Source organism: Ambystoma mexicanum, chromosome 6p, assembly GCF_040938575.1.
Source record: "Ambystoma mexicanum isolate Mex_15411 chromosome 6p, UKY_AmexF1_1, whole genome shotgun sequence".
Taxonomy (NCBI): Eukaryota; Metazoa; Chordata; class Amphibia; order Caudata; family Ambystomatidae; genus Ambystoma; species Ambystoma mexicanum.
The window spans coordinates 1254026901-1254049174 of record NC_090935.1 but is presented as its reverse complement, the minus strand read 5'-3'; the positions used below and the strand labels follow the sequence as shown (position 1 = coordinate 1254049174).

Genomic DNA, 22274 nt, shown 5'->3' with positions numbered 1-22274 from the left:
ACGTATGGGGATAGTTGGACTTCTTGAAGAAGCCACAGTTGGTGCCTAACAAGTGGGTTTCTGTAATGGAGGCGATATCTGGGGAGTATCGGTTAAGATACTGGAGCACTAGTTTCGTTTTATACCAGATCCCAGGCCGTTTACATTCCAGGTCAGTAGGGAAATCTGTCCCATCTGTGTCACATCTGGTTGTCTCCTTCATGGGTTTATTTGGAAGGATGTAGCATATCACTAGTGTCTTAACCATGCTTGGCACCTCAAGGAACCCCTGGCTCTGGTGCCCTTTTCTTGCCACCTCCGCTGTTGCTTCGCATTTGTGTACTTCAATCTCAAACCATTGAACCCTTAACTGTAAAACATAGACCGGAGCAGTGTGAGTGCATGGACCGCTGGGAGCGATATTCCCGCACCACTTGCACCGAGTGTGGAGAATACTATGCCCTGTTAATACGCGGGTCTTGGGTGCAGATGGGTGTATCGCTAGGCGCTTGTTCTTAACAATTGGATCCCATGAACTCCCCTCCCCCCATCTTGTGCTCCCTCACGCTCCCCCAACCCGAAGCACCTGTCACCCGAACAAACAGAACCATGAACTAGTGAAAACCTATTCAGGGGCGGTCCCCGGGAATTGCCCCCATTTGGGGCTGCCGAAGTTACCTTCCTCTTTTAGATAGTGGGGATGATTAACCCATGGGGGGAAGAGGGGGAAAGAGAATTACTCCAGCCCCACACGCAAACCGCAGGCCACCTCCCGCAACATCAGGTGTCAAGTGTTTTCAGCGATTGTTCCGATGGTTCTATGCTGCCATCTTCCATGCATGTTGGTGTAGTTTGTCCAGATTCCAGGGTGCGTCCTTTGCTGCCCTTCGTGGGTGTGTTGCTCCTCAGCCTGTCAGGTCGTGGTACAGAAAGGACCTGCGTCTCCAGCTACTCCCAGGTCTCACAAGGGTTGATCAAACACATGGACCGTTTTATCTGTGGTACAGTTTGAGAGTGGCCGGAATGAAAAGCGCATACTTGATGCCCAAAGACGAGAGTTTCCGCTTCACAGAGTCATAGGACTGTCGTGACTTCTGGACTTCTTTCGTATAATCAGGGAAGAACCCTATCTGGTTGCCATTATATGAAATTGGGCCGGTTGCACGTGCCATTTGGAGGATTGTATCACGGTCCCTATAGTTCATAAACCTGGCCATCACTGTGCGTGGGGGGTGGGAGTGCAGGAATTGGTTTGCCAGCAGGGATCCTATGCGCCCGTTTAATAGAGAAGAAGTTCAATAGTCTTTTAGGTGCCATGAGATCCGACAGCCAACCTTCCAGAAAAAGCTCCATTGAAGGCCCTTTTTCTCTCTCTCGGAGGCCAAGTATGCAAAGATTATTCCGGCGGTATCTCCCCTCACTGTCTTCCACCCTATTCTCGAGGATATCAAGTTTCCACTCCATTTGTTCCAACCGGGCTTCCATTTCCTTGACAGAGTCTTCGGTGTCGGATATTCGTTGTTCCATTTCCCCCACTCTGGATGTCAAATTTCTAAGGTCTTGTAGAAAGGAGACCTCGGTGGCCGAGCTGTCAATTTTAGTCTCTACCGATGCACTGGAGTCGCTGATGGCTGCCATAATGTCTGTAAGTGACAGAGTCTGACATGCACCCCCAGATATGGTGCCATTCCCCATGTCATTTACTGGTCCGTTGATCTTTGCTGGGGTGCTCATTGTGTATTTATCGATTTTGTTCTGTGTTGTACCTCTACGGGGCAAGTCCCTCACCATCTTCTGCAGTGGTGGAACACCCGTGGCGCCCCCCCCCCCCCCCATGCCCCTCTCTCCTTTGCAAGATCTATGGGGGGAGGAGGTTTGAGGAAGCAGATCCCAGTTTTCGGCACTGTCAGTCCTCGGACCCAGAGTGTGCCCCCGTTAGGCGAGATAATCTGGTGGACTCCCTGTAGTGTGCCTTGTAGTTAGTGCACGGTCTCCAAGAACACCTTCTGCCCTTTCTCCGATCTTGCTGTCCAGAGCTGCGCAGAGTTCACTGTGACGTCTCAGTCGCTGTGTATTGCCAGTAGGGTGTTATTAAGGGATGTACAGTCTACCCCGTAGCATGTGCTGAGCCTTGGGTAGCATAGAACCCGGGTTCTCCCAGAGCCTGAGTTAGCGCTGTGGTGCGGCCCGCCTGAGCAGCCCAACCTCCATTGGGTTGTTGATATTGGTGCAGCTGTTGCTGTCCTGCGCAGCCCCGCAAGGGTGGATATCCCAATCAGAGTCTCAGTAGGGACTGGCATCATACAGTTTATATTCTTCGTGCAGGTGTGCCCCACGAGGTATGAATTTGACTGGTCCCATGGGTCTTCCCCCAGGCTTAATCGGTTTGTGGGGGGGGGGGGGATAAATCAATGCTTAATTTCCGGTCTGGAGGCTATCACGAGTTAGCCAGTTCACTTAATCCAATATTGAATGCCCCCCTTCTTTCAGACACCCCCACCTGTCACTCACCAGTAGTGTATACTCCATAGCCCCTCTCGGCGTCCCCATGGGGCTCTGCGGCAGGCCTGAGCCGCTCCGGGTGATCCGGCCAAGCAGAGGCCCTCTGGCCGAGCGGGACAAGGAAGAAGGGAAAAGGAGGAAAGGGACATTCCTGACTTGGATAGTCTCAATGGGCATGCACACTAGGTCCTCACCGTTCAGGCTGCCGCACAGTTGAGATGCTAGAGATTGCAAAACAAGGCGTTGCATGCCCGCCAGCCGGTGCGTCTGCCTTCCACTGCCCTGCCAGGGCCCCCGCACCGGCGAGATGCCACACTGCTCGGTCAAATCCACTCTCCCTCCCTGGGTGTCTCTGCTGCACCATTATGCCAGTGGCGACTGTCGCATTTCGGCCCTCACATCAGGCTGTGTGAGCGGGGATGCAATTCGCGCCTCTGCTCCGTAGCTCACTGTCCACCTCAATGGGGGTTCATCCGGTTGCCTTCCTGAACCGGATTCCGTTCCTCGTGAAGCCGATCAGGGTCGCCTCCCAGCTCCGATCCTCCCCCTGGTTCTGGAGGTCAGTTGGCTATGGTCCGTGGTTCGCAGCCGGTCCCGCTCTCTGTCTACCAGACTTCACTCTCACTTCCTTCTCATGTGCGGTTCCTCGCGGACCTCCCGGCGAGTTCTGCACACCTCTCACCAGACTCTGTGGAGCAATTCTACACCACACTGTCCACTTGCCGTAGGTGCTCCAGCTTAGCAGTTATCATCGGAGGCGGCCGCCCAGCCCCCGGCGCTCCACCCCTCCCGAGCTCTGCTAGCCCCACGCGGCCCAGGGCGTTGTAGCCGCATGTCAGCGCCAGGGGGTAGAGCTCCGATTTCACTGTGGTAGCACCAATTTCTCTCGAGACTTCGCGGGGGTGTCGTGTACACTCCCCCCGACCTCCTCCGGTAACAGCAGTAGTCAAATATTTTTTCGGGAAGCAGGATTTTTATAAGGATAATTGGCAGCCCCAACGTAGCAGCAAAAGCTTATGTTTGCATTTGCCGGCACGAAACAGCCCCCTGCAACCCTCAGTCTCCTTTCTTGATCCTTTTGTGAGACTGCTGTGCGACTGCACGTGAGCCTGCACTGGTACTTTGTGCTGCAGCTGGGGTTTTGTAGATGCCCCTTCCTCTTCCTCTTTCAGCAGGTAACAGCTTGTACAGCCACTCGCCAGGCACAGTAATCGAACTAGCAGTCTGCCACGCGACTGCACCTGAGCCAGCACTTAACGCCGGCCTTTTGCGCCGCAGCTGGGGTCTTGTAGAAAGACCCTTCTTAGGCTTGTTCAGCCACTTGCCAGGCACTGTAATCCAACTAACGGTCTGCCATGCAACTGTGCTAGGATTCTGCAAAGGTGGCGAACAGGTTTTCTGTTAGACACACACACTTACCGGTTGCCCTGGAGTTTGGGGGCACGGTAGGGCGAGGCTCTTGCCAGCGCTCCAAGTATCCATGGAGTTGGGCAGGACTGCTTCCAGGTTCGGCATGGCACCACATATCGGGGTTCTTTCCTCTGATTGCTCAGTGCGTGTTGCAATGTATCCGGAGGCAGAGCACGTAACGACCTTAAAAGCAACACAAACCATTGTACTCCTACGCCTGTGCCCTTTCCTCCATCCTGTATGGACGTCCCTCGTGAGGGATGTGAACGGAACCCTTTTTACCAGAAAAAAATACTTTCCCTCTAAATTTGCTGGCATGTGGGGGCGCGGCCCCAGGATCACAGGCTCCCTTAACCCCGCCCACCGGTGCCACACCTCAGCCCTCTTTCCTGCTGACCGATTTTCACCATTGCTCCTGGGTGAGGCCTCAAGCCTCGGAACGGAACCCTTTTTACCAGGAAAAAATACTTTCCCACTAAATTTGCTGGCATGGGGGGGCGTGGCCCCAGGATCACAGGCTCCGTTAACCCCGCCCACCGGTGCCACACCTCGGTCCTCTTTCCTGCTGACTGATTTTCACCAGTGCTCCTCGGTGAGGCCTCAAGCCTCGTAATTCCACACGCTTTTTCCCCTAACCTAAGTTTTTTCTATTTTTTGGAATTGGGAACCCCGTCAACCAGTGTCCTAGTCTGTCCTTGGCGCATGTCGGCTGCGACCGACTTCAGAAGGTGCACATCGTGCAACGTTTCCTTCCCCATGTCAGATCCACACGCGCTCTGCCTCTGGTGCCTTGGTGAAGACCACGGATGGGAAGATTACTGCTCGGTGTGCAATCCTCTCCTACACCGGTCCCTCAAAAACCGGCTTGCGAGGTGGAATGAGTAGTTCTCCGGTGGATTCCTGGAGAGCATCAAGGAATACGTAAGGAGGAAGACCAAGAAGGTAAAGCGTACTCTTCTCTAAAGCACCCCACAGAGGTGACTCCTTCCCGAAGAAGCCTGCTGGCGGGAGGGGTCAGACGGACCCTTCGCTCCGGCATAAAGGACACAGAGGCTCTTGCAGCTACCGGCTTAATGGCCGATGGGTCGACAGACCCTACTGGTACCACTTCTGAGGAGCCCACGGGCTCTGGTACCGGGTCACATCCTGAGGGCCTTAGCTTTACTACCGGGCTCACACCCGAGGGGGGGGCCTACACGCAACGCATATAGCACCACTGCCCCCATGGCCGAGGGCCAACAGCTTACCAGGCAGGTGCTTGGGGTGCGATGTGGGGCAGAACTGATGCTAACAGACATGCAGGCCGAGGCACAGACAAGATCGAGGCGCGCAAAGCCAAAAAGGCAGGAGAGCATTCCAAGAACAGAAGCATGCCAACCGAGTGAGCCGCAAGGGCACCAACCCGCACACAGGTCAGACTGGGTTCCAATGACTCTGATCATGTCGACCACGTCATACCAGACCTTCACTTGACCTTGGTACAATGAGGGCATGTACTTTCGGGGGTCCAGGCAACAGGCGTATTCGCCTCAGGCAACCCCACAGGAACATGCCCAGCCTGCCTGCAAGGACCGCTTCTTTGACAGGTTTCTGTCCCTCATGAGGTCACTGCAAATGGGTAACCTCTTGAAGGGCATAATAGATGGCATGCTGCCTCTCGCACCCCCAATTCAGCCGGCCACTACACAGCCTAATCTGCCACCTCCGTTTCCCTACACTTGTGGTAATTCCGGTTCTAGCACCAGTACCACAACTCCCAGCGCTGACAGAGATGCCTTCTACATACCCAGTGGTCTAGGCTAATGTCGGGGACCAATAGGACAATGATGAAGAGTAGCAAGACATGCCTTCCTCAGTAAGGGCCTTCCATGCAGGATAGCGGGCCTGGACGAGTACCTGGGTATACCTCAGCCCTAGAAGGAGCAGCCTGAATCAGGGGTATGTGCGGAAGTGCTCAACATCAAAGCAGAGGCCAGGCCCGGCATTCCGCTGCAGAAAGATGTAGAAGCACTGGCTGAAAAGGGCTGGCTCAAACCACACTCCACTCAGCCAGTCAACAAAAGTCTGGATGTAAGGTTCAGTCAAGTGGAGGGTGACACTATATTTTTGCGGGTACAGCCGCAGACATTAACCTCAGTTATAGCGGCAGCATCTATGAATGCCAAGCTTCAGGCTTCTTCTCGGAGTACTTCCTCCTCTGCACTACTGGGCAAACAGGAGAAAACGCTAGTGGCCTATGGAAAAAGATCTATCCAATGCAGAACTGTATCTCAGACAGGCCAACGCTGATGCCAACCTGGCGGCGGCCAATCAACGGTTATGGAGAGAAATTGTGGACTTTATTTCTGACATTCCAGCTGACCAGCAGGCCTCTTTCAAGGCTGGTCTTGCTGAGGAAAATGTGGTGGCGCAGGATAATAATGGAGGCCACCGTGGCCCACATAGAATACTGCTAGTAGGGCAATCTGTTTGGCAATGGACATGAGGAGGACGGCCTGGCTTAAGGCCACCAGGCTCGACTCTGATCTCCTGGATAGAATCCTAGACTTGCCCTTTGAGGGTGGCAACCCCTTCTACTCTATTACGGTCAAAGCGCTCGACAAAAAGAAAAGCAGCTCTCAGACGGCCAAATCCCTGGCCATTCTGACCAAACCAGCAAAAAAAGCCTTTCCTGAAAGACCATCCCGCTCCGACAAGGGGCGATTTTATGAGGATTCTAGGGGTTTCAGGACCGGTTGCCCCTACACAGTTAAGCTTGACACACCTACGCTTTCTGACCCATGGGTGATCTTGGTAATCCCCAATGGCTTCTGGCTTCCCGTGCCAGCCCCTCCCCCTTGTCTGCCCACCCCCCCCCATCTTCGCAGATCGGAACACCCTCACTCTTAGCAGAGATTTGTTCCCTGGTGGTGAGCGAGGCAGTGGAGGAGGTCCCTCCCCCTCAACAAGGCCAGTGCTTTTACTCATTCATCTTCGCCGTTCAAAAGAACGAGGCGGCCTGCGTGTGGTGCTAGATCTTTAATTCCTCAATCTATACTTACCTTTGCTGAAATGTAAAATGTGGAAGCTAGCTATCATAGCTGAGACGATGTGTGGGGGGGACAGACTCTTGACTACACTCTATGAGCTGGGGTTTTCGATCAACTACCAGAAATCGCAGCTCTGTCCTACTCAAACCGTGGTCTACTTGGGGCTGCTTTGGGATACGCAGAAGCAGAGGGTATTCCCACGGGGGAGAAGGTGGCAGCGATCAAGGCTTCTGGCGCTCACTTCCTCAGCAGGATAATGACGACAGCGTGTGGGGTTATAGGTCAAAGGATCGATTTTAAAGGATCGAATGGTCAAAGGATCAATTCAAAAGGACCGAAAACAAAAGGATCGTAAAATTGTTGTTTTTTTTGTTTTTTTTGGTGGGGTGGGGGCCCACCCCCGCCCCCGTTTTTGTGGTAAAAACCACTTTATTTATCTATACGAAAACCCCAAAAAAATATATAATTAAAAAAAAATGTGATCCTTTTGTTTTCGGCCCTATTGCGTCAACCCTATTACATTCGATCCTTTTGTAGTCGACCCTTTGACCGAACACCAGCGTGTGGTTCTAGTACCTGCTGTGAGTACTAGCGGAATGTCACCTAGCTATTCTGTACACTAGGCTCCGAATGAAGAGGCAAGCGCTCCTTCCCAAGGCAGTTATATTAGTGGTAATCACCCATACAGGATGTAGGAAATGGGACAGGACGTAGGCGTAATTGTTAGTCACCGGAGTGACTAACGTACTCCTAGTCCATAGTCTCCTTTCCTCAATACATCCCACTAGCCTTCCGCCCCTAATAAGAGCAGCAAGGTTGTTCAGCATAATACAGCTGACGTGTCAAAGGGGACTGAGGTGTGGCTCTGGTGGGCGGGGTTAAAGGAGCCTGTGCTCCTGCAGTCGCACCCCTGAGCGCCTGCTAATTTAAAGGGAAAAAAATGTTCTGGTGAAAGTGTTCCGTTCCCGTCCCTTGCGAAGGGACGCCCATACAGAATGGAGGAAAGGGGACTATGGACTAGGAGTACGTTAGTCACTCAGGTGAGTAAAACTTCATTTCTTTCAATGGTCTACTATGGTACACACATTCTTGAACCTTGTTCCTTTCAGGAACTCTGCTCCAGTTTGAGAACCAGTGCATACCTTTTTTCATAGGTAATTGGGTTTCTTTTCTTGGCTAGTGTTTTACTTTTGTTCCTGGTTTTGTCATTCAAATGAATTCCTACTTTTCTTATAAGGAAGGATTCCATACAGACTTAGGATACCAGCAAAGTACTGCATTGCAACAGGTTAGCCACTGCCCAGTACATTGGTTATGCGTTAATCATTAGTGTTGTATGAAATCCCATATTGATACTTGTGTCCCCCTGCACCTCCAGTGCCTATCTCTGTTGGTTCCACGGAAAGGTGTGTGTCAAGTTACACTCCTGTCTTTTGGGATAGTGCCACGTCCCTTCTGTTATTAAAACCTGATTAACAGGCCTATCCTTGAGGGTAGGAGGGTATTCTGTTCTGTGGCTCCTGAGGATTCTCCAGTTTATCCTGAACCTGAAAGTCTGACATACTGCACTTGAGCCCGTACTTCACAACTACAATTAAAGATTTATATTGAAGACTGAGATGTCTCGTCCCTCTCTTACATGTATTCAAAAGGCAAATACAATCATTGCTTAGCACAAATTAGTTGTGTGGTTAAACAATGCATTGTTTGTGTTACAAGGCATCTGGATGTCAAAACACAAGGCATTCCATTGTTGTTTGGCGGTTGTGCAATACTTGCGACCATCTCATTGAGTAACTCCCGTTATGACAGAAAATGGCCAGTCAAGAGCAATATTCTTTTCCCATTTAAGTCTTTCATTGCCATTTTGTTCAAATTGTAAAAATGGAAGAAAAAAAAAACAGTTAACAAAACTTCCCTCTCCCCCCCCCCCACTCCTCCCTCCCCATCCCAGGTCTGGTTTTCCCATGCCATTTCCTTAGATTGTCCTTGCATGTCCCCTTTGCTCTCTTAGCGATCAGTTGAGCACCTGCTTCTCTTATCGTAAGTCTGTGGCCTGTCATCCATCCTTCCTTGTCCTTATTAGTTCCCACCTTCCACCCCTTTGTTGATTTGCTGACGTCTCCGTTTCCCAGAAGAAGAGCGGGGGGTGGCTTCAGATTACTCCCACTAATTTAATTCTCCTTGGGCACCATGCGTTTCTGCAGTCCTTTATAAGGAATTGGATCACTAGGACGCAGTCCTTAAAGTATTTCTGGTGGTCTCCGCGGAAGAGAGTATGATATCCTTTCCATGGCTACCAAGTCCCATATCTTCCCTACCCACTCGTGTTATGTAAGCACTTTCTTTATTTTCATTTGCGGGCTACTAGCAATGCCCGTCCATCACCAGAATCACTTAGACTTTGCGTTGTGCTCTCGTGGTCAGGTTTTCCAGTTCCCCACCCAGGCCCATTATGAATAAGCCAAGGATGCCCTTCTCCTCCACACCTAATATTTATTTTACTGCTTCTTGAATTCTTCCCCAAAACGGTTGGACATTCAGGCATTGCCTCCATATGTGCCTCAAGTTCCGATCCACCCCACAGAGCTTAGATGATGATCAGTAGAATTTAGACAGCCTAATTGGGCTGAGATGCCACTGGTACATCATCTTTGTCCAGATTTCCTGTATCTGTATTGCCCGTGCAAGTTTGGGGATGTTTGTCCAAAGTTCTAACCATTGTTCAATGTTTTTTGTTTGATCTGTTTCCCTTTCCCAGTTGGCCATGAAGCTTCTCTCCCCTGTTTCCTCCCTTTCTTTGATCAGGCCGTATAATGCCCCCACTAGGTGTTTATCCCCTGCATTGATGTTAACACATTTTTTTCGAATGGGGTTAGTATTCTTGTTGCTGCCTCTTTTAGCTTGGGATCCTGGAGACAGTGTCTTAATTGGGCATAGTGAAATCGTTCTCCTTTTCCCACTCCAAAGTCTAGTTTGCACTGAGGCAAGGTTTTATCACCCCTCCCTCGATCATGTCTCGTATCTTGTGGCATTCCCCTTCCAGCCATTTGTGAAATCTGTTTCTGGACATCCCTGGCATGAATTGTGGGTTCCTGAAGTGAGGGGTGACTGGAAGGTGGTGAGCTTGGACCGCTTTGCCACCTCGTCCCATGTGTTCCCAACCAGGATTTCAATTTCGCTGCAGTGCATGTTGTGGGGGTCTGTCTTCCCTGGGAATCCAAAGGACTTCCCCAAGGTGCATTCCCACCCTTGCCCGGTCCATTTCTCTGCACTTTGTCTTACGCTCATCCCTTGACCAGTCCCTTATGACTTTGATCTGTGCTGCGTGGTAGTATGTTTTTACGGTCTGGTTCTCTCATCCCTCCTTGTTCCTAGGTAACAGCATCACCTTATTTGAGATTCTTGGTTTCTTGCGGTCCCAGATGAATGCCCGGAAGTACGACATGGGGATTTCTATGGGAAGGGCCATAAATACATATAGCAGTTTTGGTAGGAAGACCATTTTCAAAACATTGATTATGCCTATCCAGGAGATGGTCAGGGGGTCCCAGCTGTGAAGCATATTCCTGATGGACGCCAGTAAGGGGGTGGGAAGTAATTGGCTGTGAATGGTTGGCCATAGATTTAGTGATATGGATTCCCAAGTATTTTATATTGTTGTGGGCCCATGAGTATGGGAAGCTGGATTTGAGCTCCCTCTCTCTTTCCGGGGTGTAGTGAGGTTCAGTATCTCAGATTTGTTTCCGTTTATCTTTAGGTCAGTGACCTCTATGCAGTTAGCCAGCACCCTATCTATTGCATGGAGGGATTTCCCTGGGTTAGTTATTAACAGCATGTTGTCGGCGAAAGCTGCCACCTTGTGTTGCCTTTCCCCGAAGGGGACCCCCTCTATTTCCTTTGAATCTCAGGGGCAGCCCTGTTTTGTTCCTCTTGTTACTCCCATTGGATCAGACAGGTCTCCATTGATTAATAGGCGCAAGGAGGGATTTTGGTAGTTGGCGGCTATTTTGGACATAAAGGCTTCTCCAAATCCCATTTTGTGCATGGTATGATAAGGAAATTGCCACTCAACCCTGTCAAAGGCTTTTTCCTCATCCAGTGCGACCATTAGGGTTGGTATGTGCTCTTTATTGACCTTTTCAATGGTGTGGGTGAATCTTCGGGTGGTGTTGTGCATCTGTCTGCCTCGTATAAAGCCTGACTGGTCAGGATCTATACGTTTGGGAAGGGGGTTTCTAGGCGGTTTGCTAGGATTTTAGTGAAGCTCTTAGCATCTGTGTTGATGAACGCGATTAGCCTTTGAGCCACATAGTGTCGGGTCCTTCCCTGGTTTGGGCAGCAATATTACTTTTGTCTCTTCCATTGAGGGTACAATCCCTCCCACTACCCCAAACCTTTTGAATAGGGAGGCGAAGCGAGGCGCTAGGCCTTCCTTGAATAGTTTATAAAAGTCTGACGTGAAGCCGTCTGGGCCTGGGGCTTTATTTCGTTGGGAGTGATGCGATGGCTCTGCAAACTTCCTCTATGGTGATTTCTTTCTCTAGGTCTGCCCTGTCTTGGTCCGATATTTTTGGTAAGCTATAGTTTTCCAGGTACTGTAGCTGGTTCTGTTTTTCTGTGTCGTCTGATTTGTATAGATTTGCATAGGATTTCGTGAATTCCCTCCTGATGGACGTTTGTTCTGGACTTACTTCCACCTTGAGTATCTTGATCTTGAGGATGGGCCTATCTTACTCCTCTTTCCTCAGCATCCTGGCTAGGGGCCCGTCTGCTTTGTTCGCTTTAATATAGTATTACTGTCTGAGATGCCTTATGGAGCGTTCTGCTCTATTTGTTTGTATGATTTCAAGTTGACATCTGATTTCCCTTGAACTCCCTTTTTATAATTGCCTTCAATTTGGCTTCTAGGTTCTCCTCTAGGAACCTGCGCTCTGTCTCTCTGGACCTTTATCGCTATTGATTTTCCTCTTATGGTGGCCTTGAAAGCGTCCCATTTCATGAGTGAGCTTACTTCCTGGCTTTTGTTAGTTTGGAATAAGTTCCCTATCCCCTCCCTTAATTCCCCTTTCATGGTCTTGTCTTTAAAGATGTGTGCTGGGTATTTCCATCTCCAAAGCCCTGCAGTGTTTAGTGACTTTTTAATTTCCAGTGTGATGGGGCATGGTCAGATAAGGTTTTAGCTCCCACTTCTACGTACGCTACTTGCCCTAGAAGGGATCTTGACACCCAGATGTAGTATTTTCTCGATGCTGACCTGTGTACATGGGAGTAGAAGGTATAGCCTCGGGCGTCTGATTGTCAATTATTTCCCACAGTTCTTTCCAGGGTTTGTTGTGGGAGTAAGATATTTTAGTGCTCCTGTCCCTTTTTGGGTCCCATGCTAAGTTACTTGCCTGCAAGAATTAGGTTCCCCTTTGCAAACCCCTCCAGTTTTTGTAGTGTCGATTGAATAAATCGGTCCAGTGTTGGGGGCGTAAATGGTGGCCAGCGTAATTGTTTCCCCATTCCCTGGAGGATTATGGCGACAAACCTCCCTTTAGAGTCTCTGCTTACATCCATCGTCCTGAGGTCTAGATTGTTTTTCACTCCTATAAGAGTTCCCCTTTCTTCACCGGGTTAATTGATTATTGGATTTGGTTGTATCCTTGTCGTCTTAATGGTGAGTTTAGGCATTTAATGTTCAGTGATATGATTTGTAATTCTTTTTTCTTAGCCATTGCTTGCAGACCCCCTACCCCCTGTCCACTCCCTCCCTCTGCATACCCCCCCCTCGTTGGGATGGCTCAACCAGCCTCTAGCCCCTCCTGATTCTCTTCCTCGGGGGTTGAGTCCCCTTCCTCCCCCAGCGAGCCCCCTTACAGGTCGTCCCCGACCCACATGTCGAAACCAAGAGTCCCCCACTGCATTTGCTTTGTGTTCCCCCTCCCCGGTGCTTTCTGTTCAGTACTTGTTCCCACAGATTTGCATTTATGTGGTGGAGCCCCTTTCTGGGGAGTCGTTTTCCTGTGGGGCCTTCTCTGGTGAAGGTCTTGTGCCATTCCGGACCCTTTTCTTTCTTGCTTTCCTCTTTGACTCTTGGGTGGTCCATTCCCACGCTTTTCTTTTTGGATGGTCCTTTATTAGGTCCTGAGTTTCGTTGCAGGCTGAGTCGACTTCTATGCCCAGGTCGTTTGCTCCTTCCTCTATCGAGGTGATTCTCCTTTGCCTGCTTTCGAGCTCAAACACAAAGCCGAATGGGAAGGATCATTTGTATTTGATGCCTCGTTTCATTAGATCCTGCACTATCGGCGAATCAATCTTCTCTTTTCTGAGCGTAACCTGGGAGAGGTCTTGGAAAAGTTGTAAATTGGAGATGTTGCGATTGAGATCATTTGTTCGTCTAGCGGCGGCCAGGACCTTTTCTTTTTGGGTGTTTTCGTGCATGGCTACCAGGACGTCTGTTGGCCTTGCGCCCGGTTAGTTTCTTTTTGGCCCCACTCCGTGGATCCGGGCCACCAAGATTTCAGCTGGGACTGCTGCATCCACTAGGTCTGTGAAGATTTGCTTAACTGGCTGGGGTAGTTCAGCGTCTCCCACCGCTTCGGGAATCGCTTTAATTCAGATGTTTGCCCTCCTTAACCTATTTTCGAGATCCTCGGTTTGGATCTCCAAGTTGTGGGTAGCCCTGCCTAGGTGTTCCATCAGGTCTTCCATTTTGTGAAAATCATCGGCCATCTCTTGCAGGGCTTTCTCATTTGTGTACACTCTTGCAGGTCTCCCTTCACTTCCTTCAGTGCATCTGTCAGGTTTTCTCTCATTTTGTTCAATTGGGATTGAATAATGTTTTCCATCCTGTCCCCAAAGTTTTGAAAGCATTGTTCAAGGAATTTTTGTGACCGTTTGCTCATCCTGTGTCTCTTCTTGAGGGGGTGCCCTCTTCCCGGTCTGCCTCCTGTTCGGTATCGGGATGTGCTCCCCTCTCCTTCCTCCACATTTTCTCTATCGCCCCTTCGTGGGCCTTATCATTTCCTTTCCTGGGAGTCTGGGCTTCTATCCCTCTATTTTTCAACATCTTGTCTTGGTCTGTCGTTGAGGGCCAGTTTGGGGGTGTTGACCCTTGCCGGGGTTTCGTTTGTACTTCGCTGCTCTTGGTTTGTTGAGGTGATTGAACTGGAGTCTGAAGGGTCCTGCCGGCAGTGACCGTGGTCTCCTCTCCCACCCCCATGCTGCTCTTTGGTTGCCTGTGCTGCTTTTATTAGCCTGGTCCCCACCTCTGTCGAGGTGTTGGTACAGTATCCCTGCCTTTTTCTGTCCTTTTCAGCAGTGAAGGCTTCTTGCCCCTGCTCGGTTGGATATTGAGCTTGTGCCCCGGGCTTGAATCTTCCAGCCCTTCTCCTGGTTGGCTTAGTCAGCGGTTCTATTGGTTGTCTGTTTGGTGTCTTCCTTCGTGGACTCTTTACACCTTCCTTGAGGGGTCCAGCCAGTTGTTTGCCCTTGGTGTTATTCCTCTTGCGGGCAGGGTTGTGGTGGGACAGTGACTTGGGGTGTGGGTCTCCACACCCCGTCTCTGAAGGGGGCTGGGACCTTATTGTGCTTTTGTTGTAGTTCCCGGGTTCACTGGCGGGGGTGCTGAAGAAGGGGATTGGAGGGCGGCGGGAAGGTGTCTTACAGGTTACGCTGTTGTAGTTTGCTTTCTCGTTCTCCCTCCCGATTTTTGCCGCCCGGCCGCTTTTGTAGTGGCCCATGCTCTCCGGGCTGATCCGGCCTTGAATAGTCCTCTGTTTCAGTTCTGGGTAGCAGAGACCGATGTCTTGCTCCCCGCTGCTGCTTCCGATGCTTCTTCGATGTCACGTAGGTAGGTTGCTGGCTCCTACAGAGGAGATACTGTAGGGTTTGTCTTGCGGGCTGGGTGTCTTGCCAGTATAGTTCTTGAGGAATGTTTTCTTCTCCCTCTGCTGCTAGCCTCCTGGCCCAGCCCCTTTTGGAGCAGCTCTGCTCCGGTCTTGGGTGTTTGTCCGATACTCTATTGGTCCGCTGGGTCGGATGTTGCACCCTCTACTGCCCATTACTGCCTCAGATGCACTGTATTTACGGTTCTAACTCCTATGGAGGGGGCGGTTGTCTCTGTTGGTGTCTGTGCGCGGGCTGATTTCGGACCGCACTAGCGGCTCGCTGATCAGTCCTGTGGCGGTTTCTTCCCCTTCCGACGTGTTCCTCCTGGGATTTGCTCACTGCGTCTGGCGGTGCGCACTCGGTTAGCCGCGGTAATTGGTTGATTAGACCCTTGCTCCTGCTCCGTGTGTGTGCCAGTTGTTACCAGGCAGCTTTAGAAGCTTTCTGAGCTTGTGGGGGTGGAGAGCACCTCTTCAGTGTTCCCACTCCCGGGGACATTTTTGAATCCAAGAGCAATATTTTTAATGTCAATCTTCTGAAGAAATGAGAGACCCAGAAATACTCAAGTATTTGAATATTTCTAACTTGGATTTCGGCTTATTAGTGTATGGTAGGAACAGAAATGAAACATAAACTTGTATATTTGCATCTGAGCAAGGGGCAATAAACATCTTTTGAATTATTTAATGATACATTTAAGATGGTGAAGAAAATTTAATCTGTGAAATGTGTTGCGGAATACAGTATTGTCCTGCTGCAAATTTGCTCTGTGGTTGCGTGGATAATTTTCACAGGAAAAAAAAAATCTCCACCCATCTCCCCCCATGCTGTTCAAGTCTACAAAAAATGCCGAACTCCATCACTGGGCACCGATTTATGCTTTGGGGGCTTATTGGAGGCCTGATGTATTCTTTGTAAAAGATTGTGGGAGTTCCCGATATAACTTGAATTTAGTTTTGCCTCATGTTTTGTCTTTCTTCAGCATTTACATTTTTTGTTGTTGTGCTCTCAATCTTTTCCATCAGTTGATCTGTAGTTGTTTTGGTAGTAGTTGCCGTTTTACATTTTCATTTTCTTCTGTCCCTAAAGCCATAGACATGGGCGTGCATATTTGGTTGTCATGGACATGGCATTATTGGAAGCATTATTGTTACAGTCGGCTAATGTTTGCAAAGTGTGCAGTGGATAGGCACAGGTTCTCTGGCAAACCTTTAGCATTTTCACTAAGAGAGTGTCACGGTTCCACCTTGCTGTGATTATTCTGTAGTCTAAGCCTATCCCCGGAGAGAGATGTTCAGTCTGTTTGTTTCAGTCTGGGGCCTCCCCCTTCTTTCAGTGTTGGAGGTTGCCATGGCGATTTACCGCCCATAGGGCATGTACACTCCTTTCTACAACGGTGCGTTCCACCGAAGCACGGTTTGCGGGCGGAATGGTCACATGATGGGCCGCTCCTCTCCTTAATGCAAGGTCTGCCCATTACGCTCCCATAAAGCACTTTCCTTCACCAATCATGGTACTTCTGATTGAAGTTAGTGCTTTTGTAGATTTCTAGCCAGATTCAAGTTTCTGATCCTGCATTTCATTGTTTCCAGACTACCTCCGCTTTCTGAAATTGCTTTCTTTACTGACCGCACAATATTGACCTACCTGCTCGTGCCACAGACTGCCCCTGTCTTCTGAATTTGTTCTGTCTGCTGACCACCTGATATTGAACCTGAACTTTCTGTCTCACGGATTGCCTTTGATCTTCCTTACTGCTGCAGCGTTTTGTCCCTCTACTGGAAACCTTACACAAAACATTCCTATTGCACAGAACTTGGACGTCTTGTAGTGTTTTCCTTGTTCAGCATCCTGTTGCTAGTGCGTCCCTCGGCCGCCCGGGTTTCTAGTTCCCTACTACCCCCCCCTTTCCATTATCATGTTCGGGTGTTTCTTAGATCCCTGGACACCATCCTCTGCATCATCTCCCTCTGATTTCTACCCGCTATGACTCTCTAGGTAAGATCCTGGGTTTAATCGAGCATTCCTTCTTTCATCTGGTCTCATAGGTAATTATGGAGTTCTCTTATTATTGTGTTCATAGTGGTGAGAACCCAAGTTGGAAGTTTGACTAACATCATCCGAAAATTGACAAAATACGGTGCCTAGCCTTGTAAGGTTAGTCTCCTGCCACATATTCTGGTGATTCTTGATTCTGTGAAATATTTCTAATACTTGCTCCTTTTCTTGCAACCTGGCACGCGTCTGGTGGTGTTAGCACCTTCCCGCTCTTTCAATTGATTTACTCCTCTGTTATTGTGTTTTCCCAATGAATAGAGGGGGTGTATCATTGGAAAGATCACCCTCACTGAGGAGACCTGGGCCATAATCTGCCCACGTTATGCAGCAGTATGGGGAGTACTGACAGTGACTTTCCCAGAGGGCACTGTAAGTGTATGGAAGGAGGAGACAGACGCATGATTGTTGGCAGAAACTCGTATTTTTAACAAAATAAAAGGAAAACTATATCTGTCCCTATTACTAAGAGGGGTATCCCCATACCTTAATTTAATACTACGGCAGTACTTTGGAAGGATTATTCCCAGGAGAATGTCTCCTTTCCCCATGGTCTACTTGTCAAAGGAAGGTCACAAAGTTCCAGATTCGAAAGTCTACATTCAAAAGCAAAGTTCTGATTAAAATACCTTGGTACTAAGAGAGTAACTCCTGTCTCCTGGTCTCTCTCAAGACTTTCACAATGTTCACAAAACAAGGCAAGGCTCCAGCTGCAAAACATAGATGTCAAGAAAACGACTCCTTCCTTCCTTTGGGCTCTTCCAGGCTTCCTACAATGTTCATTCACACTGCCAAGAGAATTACTCTTCTCTTGGCTTCTATCACAATGTTCACAGACACCAGGGGGAATGACTCCCTTTCCCTGGTTCCTTACGTGGGTCCCAGACCCTTTTCCACTAATTTCTTATGTTTCCCAGACCCCCTTACATCATCACAGGTACGCCTCTTCCCAGGGTTTTTCTCAGGCTTACGCAGTTCAAACTGCCTGGGGGGGTATGGTTCTTCCCCTGGCCTTTGTGAGGTTGGCACAACATGCCAGGGGGTTTGGTTCCTCTCCTAGCCTTTCTCAGGGTTGATCAATGTTCACAGCCCGCCTGGTTCACTACCCTGCCAGGCACTGTGACTATAGAAATGGCTTTGGTGGCTTTCCTGCTAAATGGGTGCAGGGCCCTGATCCATGAGATTCTCTACTCTTGATCTGGTATACTCCCCTGCCAGGTATTGTGATTTGTTGTGGGCCCCAGACCTGTTCTTTGTGACCTCTCCACCCCTCGGAGATTCCCACCAACCGTCCTGGTTACCAGGACCTCTCCAGGCTCCTTACTGGCGACCTCTGGTTTTCTGTGGGCCTCTCGCCACCTTTCGGGTCTCACAGCCGCTCCAGAAACCACAGTGTCCTTTTTGCATTCCTCTCTTCCTGGACGGTGTGTTTCCAGCTTCCTGCGCACACCAGCTTCCCTTGTCTGCTGGTTGTCCTTCTTTCCGCCTCCTTCTCTGGTTGATCCACAGCGGGTCTCCCGGGGATGCTTCTGCCAGCGGCCAAGTGTCTCCACTCCTGCACTCCTGGCTTCTCCATTTCCACAGCTGCATTTTAATTTCCCGGCACCTCCCAGGATGGATCTGACTGGTGGTATGGTGTGTGATGATTCCAATGGAGCCATCACAGATACCCTGGTCTGACCTCCTGCCATGTGGCAAGGGGACGGCAACCGCTACCTGACCCTGACCCTGGGGGTGGTTATATGGGGGAGGATGACATGGGAGGAGACAACTACCAGGGAGACGTCATGACTTCATTGGATGAGACACAGTATCCCCCCCCCCCCTTTCCTATGAGGAAGACCCTCTAATACCAGAGTTCTTAATGGCCTATTGTCATTCTGGTCTGGCCCCCACCTTTGACCCAAACACCCACAACTCACACAACACCTTTCTGTTTCTGAAGGTGCCTTTATGTGAAATCTCTGAGAAAAACCATATAAGAGTTAAAAGTCCAATGGTGGAATGGAGAAGGCCGCCGGGACAGGAGGAGAATGCTGCCTGGGAGGTAGGGCCGTGGAGATGCTGGGAGACGCGTAGCAGCTCCTGGATGTTGTCATTTGAAGAGACTGCATTCTCCAGTCCCGAAAAGGAAACCCGGTGTGTAACTAGCTGGACGCTGGAAGAACGTGCACACTCCATAGTGGAAAGCGGGTGAAGGAACCACATCGCAGAGTCACAAGCAAAGTTGGAGATGTTGAAAGGAACCGGTGAGTCTGCCCAAAGCAGTTGGGGACCCAGGGGTGTTCCAACAGGTGCGGCAACAAATGTTTGAATGGTATGAAATTGCTGGTGGAGAAAATACCCAAAGTTTGTTTGAATGTAGTCAAGGCAACGTACAAATTCAACACCCAATAAGAAGAATGTTTGAATGCAGACATGGAAAAGTAGAAAGGCATACCCCAATCAAGTACAGATGCATAAAAGGCCAGTGTGGGGATAACATTTGAGCAAATGTTACCATAGACAGATATACCAAGCACCTCACGGCATATGCTATTATGGTATAGCCATGGAACTGTGAAACGCATCAGAAGTCCAGGCAGACGAGCACCAGGCAGCTGAAATTGTATAAGGATTCTTGGCAGGTGAGTATACCAGGCGATCTGCAAAGTTAAGGCATTCTACAGAAAGATTGTTACTGAACCGATTGGTTAAACAAGAACTTTGTGAGTCCAGTGAAGACACAAAGGAATTGTTAGCTAATGTGATATTTTTGCCATCCTATTCAAGAATCCAGAGGAACGGGACCCCCCTCTTGAACCAAGGGTCCTTACCTTTGAGAACATTTTCATTGGAGTAATTCTTATACTTTTGGTTTTGAAAACTTTTGCCAACATCAAGTTTAAGAAATATCCTTGCACCTCTTTGTTGTTTTGTTTATAGTGTGAAGTTCAGGATAGAACGTTTTGGACACAAGGATGGCTTTTCAGTTACTGACGTCCTGACACAGACTGATCCTTAGAGGCATTTTCCCAACCCATTTGTATTCAATAATTGTCTTTAACTACAAACGTGACAACTTTGTGACTGGCTTTCATGTCTGACCCCTCACAGGTCTTTCTTCCCTTTTGTATCCTTGAAGTGTACCTGTTAGTTTTGTATTGTCTGGACCACTCGTGTTGGTTCCGCGGGTCACTCCGCAATACTGTGCACCTCCTCCTCGTTTCAGTATTGCTGTTTTACTCCCAAGTGTGTATCTTGTATTCTTCTTCGTCCCAGTTTCTGTACTTGACTTGGAGGCAATCCCTACTCTTCCGCATCCCAGTACTTTCTAGTAAGGACAGTTCATCTGCTTTACAAAGATGTATGCACACGTATGGGATTGTGGGACTCTGTGTAGGGTAGGAAGATGAGGGAGGTGGGGATATGTCTTGGGCATACAGCATTCTTACTGGACAGTCGTCCATAGTCCCTTAGGGGAGAGTCTCTCCCCATGAGATCCACCCACTGAGTAGCTCTTCAAGGGGGACTATCGGGTAGCGGCCTCACCTCCCTAGCCTCCTGGGAAGGGGCTCCCTCTAAGGGAGAAGGGACATCATCCAGGGATTCGTCATAGGACCTTATTAACAAACAGTCCCTTGACTTGATTTGCAGGTTCCCAATAACCCCCCCCCCCCCACCGCTCACTGCTAATTGGATTGGTTCCCAATCTGCCTATTATGGTTCTGACACTTTTCTAGCCAACAGAACACTAATGTTTGGTTTCCCTCCTATCTATTTGTGCGCATTTACAGCAGAATATTCTCTCTGCCCTTGTATTTGATGTGCACCGCTTCTGCTTGCTTGCATTCTTTGTTCTATTGCACATTCACTATAATCGTTAAAGCAAAGTTTTACAGTATAATCCCAGAACAGTAGAGCGTGCTGCTGACAATTTTAGCATTCAGATTTGTAGTGAGTGCTTTCCATTAACGCTTAATACAGCAGCAGAAATGAATGTGTACTCCTATGTGCTCCGATTTTAAGGGAAAGGGGGCATCTTCTCTGTTTTGATCTTTGATGTTTTGCATTTCTTTCTACAGATTTGTAGCAAAAATAGGCACATTTGAGGTTACTGGTGTAAAACAGATAAAATCTGTGCCATGTCTATTGTCATCTCGAAGTGTGATGGAAAACAACACGTCCTTGTTAAGCCTCATGTTTGAGACCAACCCTCTAGATGAAAGTGCTGACCAAAGGCTTCTGGTAGAATCACAACCACTGGAAATTATATATGATGCAGTGAGTATTATGCAGTAATCCTGAGATTTGTGTTTTGTGTACATTGAACCTCTGTCTCTTTGATTAGCTTTACATACTAATCAGTGTCTTGTTATGAACAGCGAACAATCAATAGCTTAGCTGATTTTTTCCGGCCACCACAAGATGTTCATCTGGAGCAATTGACGTCAGCAACTCTAATGAAGCTTGAAGAGTTCCGGGATAAGACTTCCACAGGTAATTATCATTAAGGATAATCTGTGACCTATTCTAATAGATTTTATCCTCCCACGGATTCCTCGTCTATATCCCTTTCCCAGCGCAGCTGTTCTTCTGATACCTTTGTGCCACCAGTGGCACAGAGCACTCCACCCGACCCCTTTACATGCCCCACACCAGACATGACATTGGGGTTAATATATATGGTGCCACTGCGCCTTGTGACCTCAGTTCCTTTTTTCTGTGCGCTCTCTTTGCTACTTTGGAACATGCTTGTCGAACTGTATATTTTTGTCAAACAATGCCATGCCTACTCTGTCAAAGACCTCGGGCTTCAAGCCACGTGCAGATTGTGGCCACCAGATGTTAGTCTTATATCTGCACCAGATTTGCCTCTATGTCTTGCCCATGGACCATGACACCCAAGATTTCAGGTCATGCCAGTCCATGCACCCAAAGACCCTCTGGGAGAGGGCGGTGAAGATCTTCAACTTTGTCCACAAGGTGAAGGGTGAGGCTCTGCTGTCTCGGTTAAGGTTACATGGCGCAGAACAAGGCTTCAAAGAACAAGTGGATCTGCATAAGGAAAAGGAGAAGAAAAAGAAGCATCAGAAGAGGCCCTGCTCTTGTGAGCCTTCGCACCGACATTAGTCTTAATCTTCAAAGAAGAAGAGCCACTGCTCCAGGGAGTTGCCTGAGCGGCTGCCGCAGGTACTTTTTCCGACCCAATCGTCTGCACTGGAGGAATGGGAAAACTTCCACCTTTTAAGATGTTGGGCATCTTCCCCAAGGCGCTTGCGGGCTTCAGTCTCGGCACCTGTGGTGCAGGCTGCAGCCCTGTCGGCTTCAGCTATGGCGCGACAGGGTCTCACCACATCTGTTGCAATCGGTAGGATGCCTTCTGGGGACCGCTCCCACACATCTATGGACACCAGACGGAGACCAAGCTCTCTCGGCACCGAT

General features: G+C 49.3%; 1 protein-coding gene across 5 annotated transcripts in view; it reads left to right on the top strand.

Annotated features, from left to right (window-relative positions):
* VPS13A (vacuolar protein sorting 13 homolog A) overlaps positions 1-22274 on the top strand; it is a 2994934-nt gene that overhangs the window by 627912 nt on the left and 2344748 nt on the right. For all 5 annotated transcript variants that reach the window (XR_011280366.1, XR_011280367.1, XM_069625905.1 and 2 more), the window contains exons 18-19: positions 20915-21113; positions 21215-21329. Coding sequence is in view for 3 of the 5 variants with exons in the window: in XM_069625905.1 (XP_069482006.1) it covers positions 20915-21113; positions 21215-21329 (314 nt within the window). In the remaining 2 variants the exon portion in view is untranslated. The remainder of the gene's footprint in view (positions 1-20914; positions 21114-21214; positions 21330-22274) is intronic.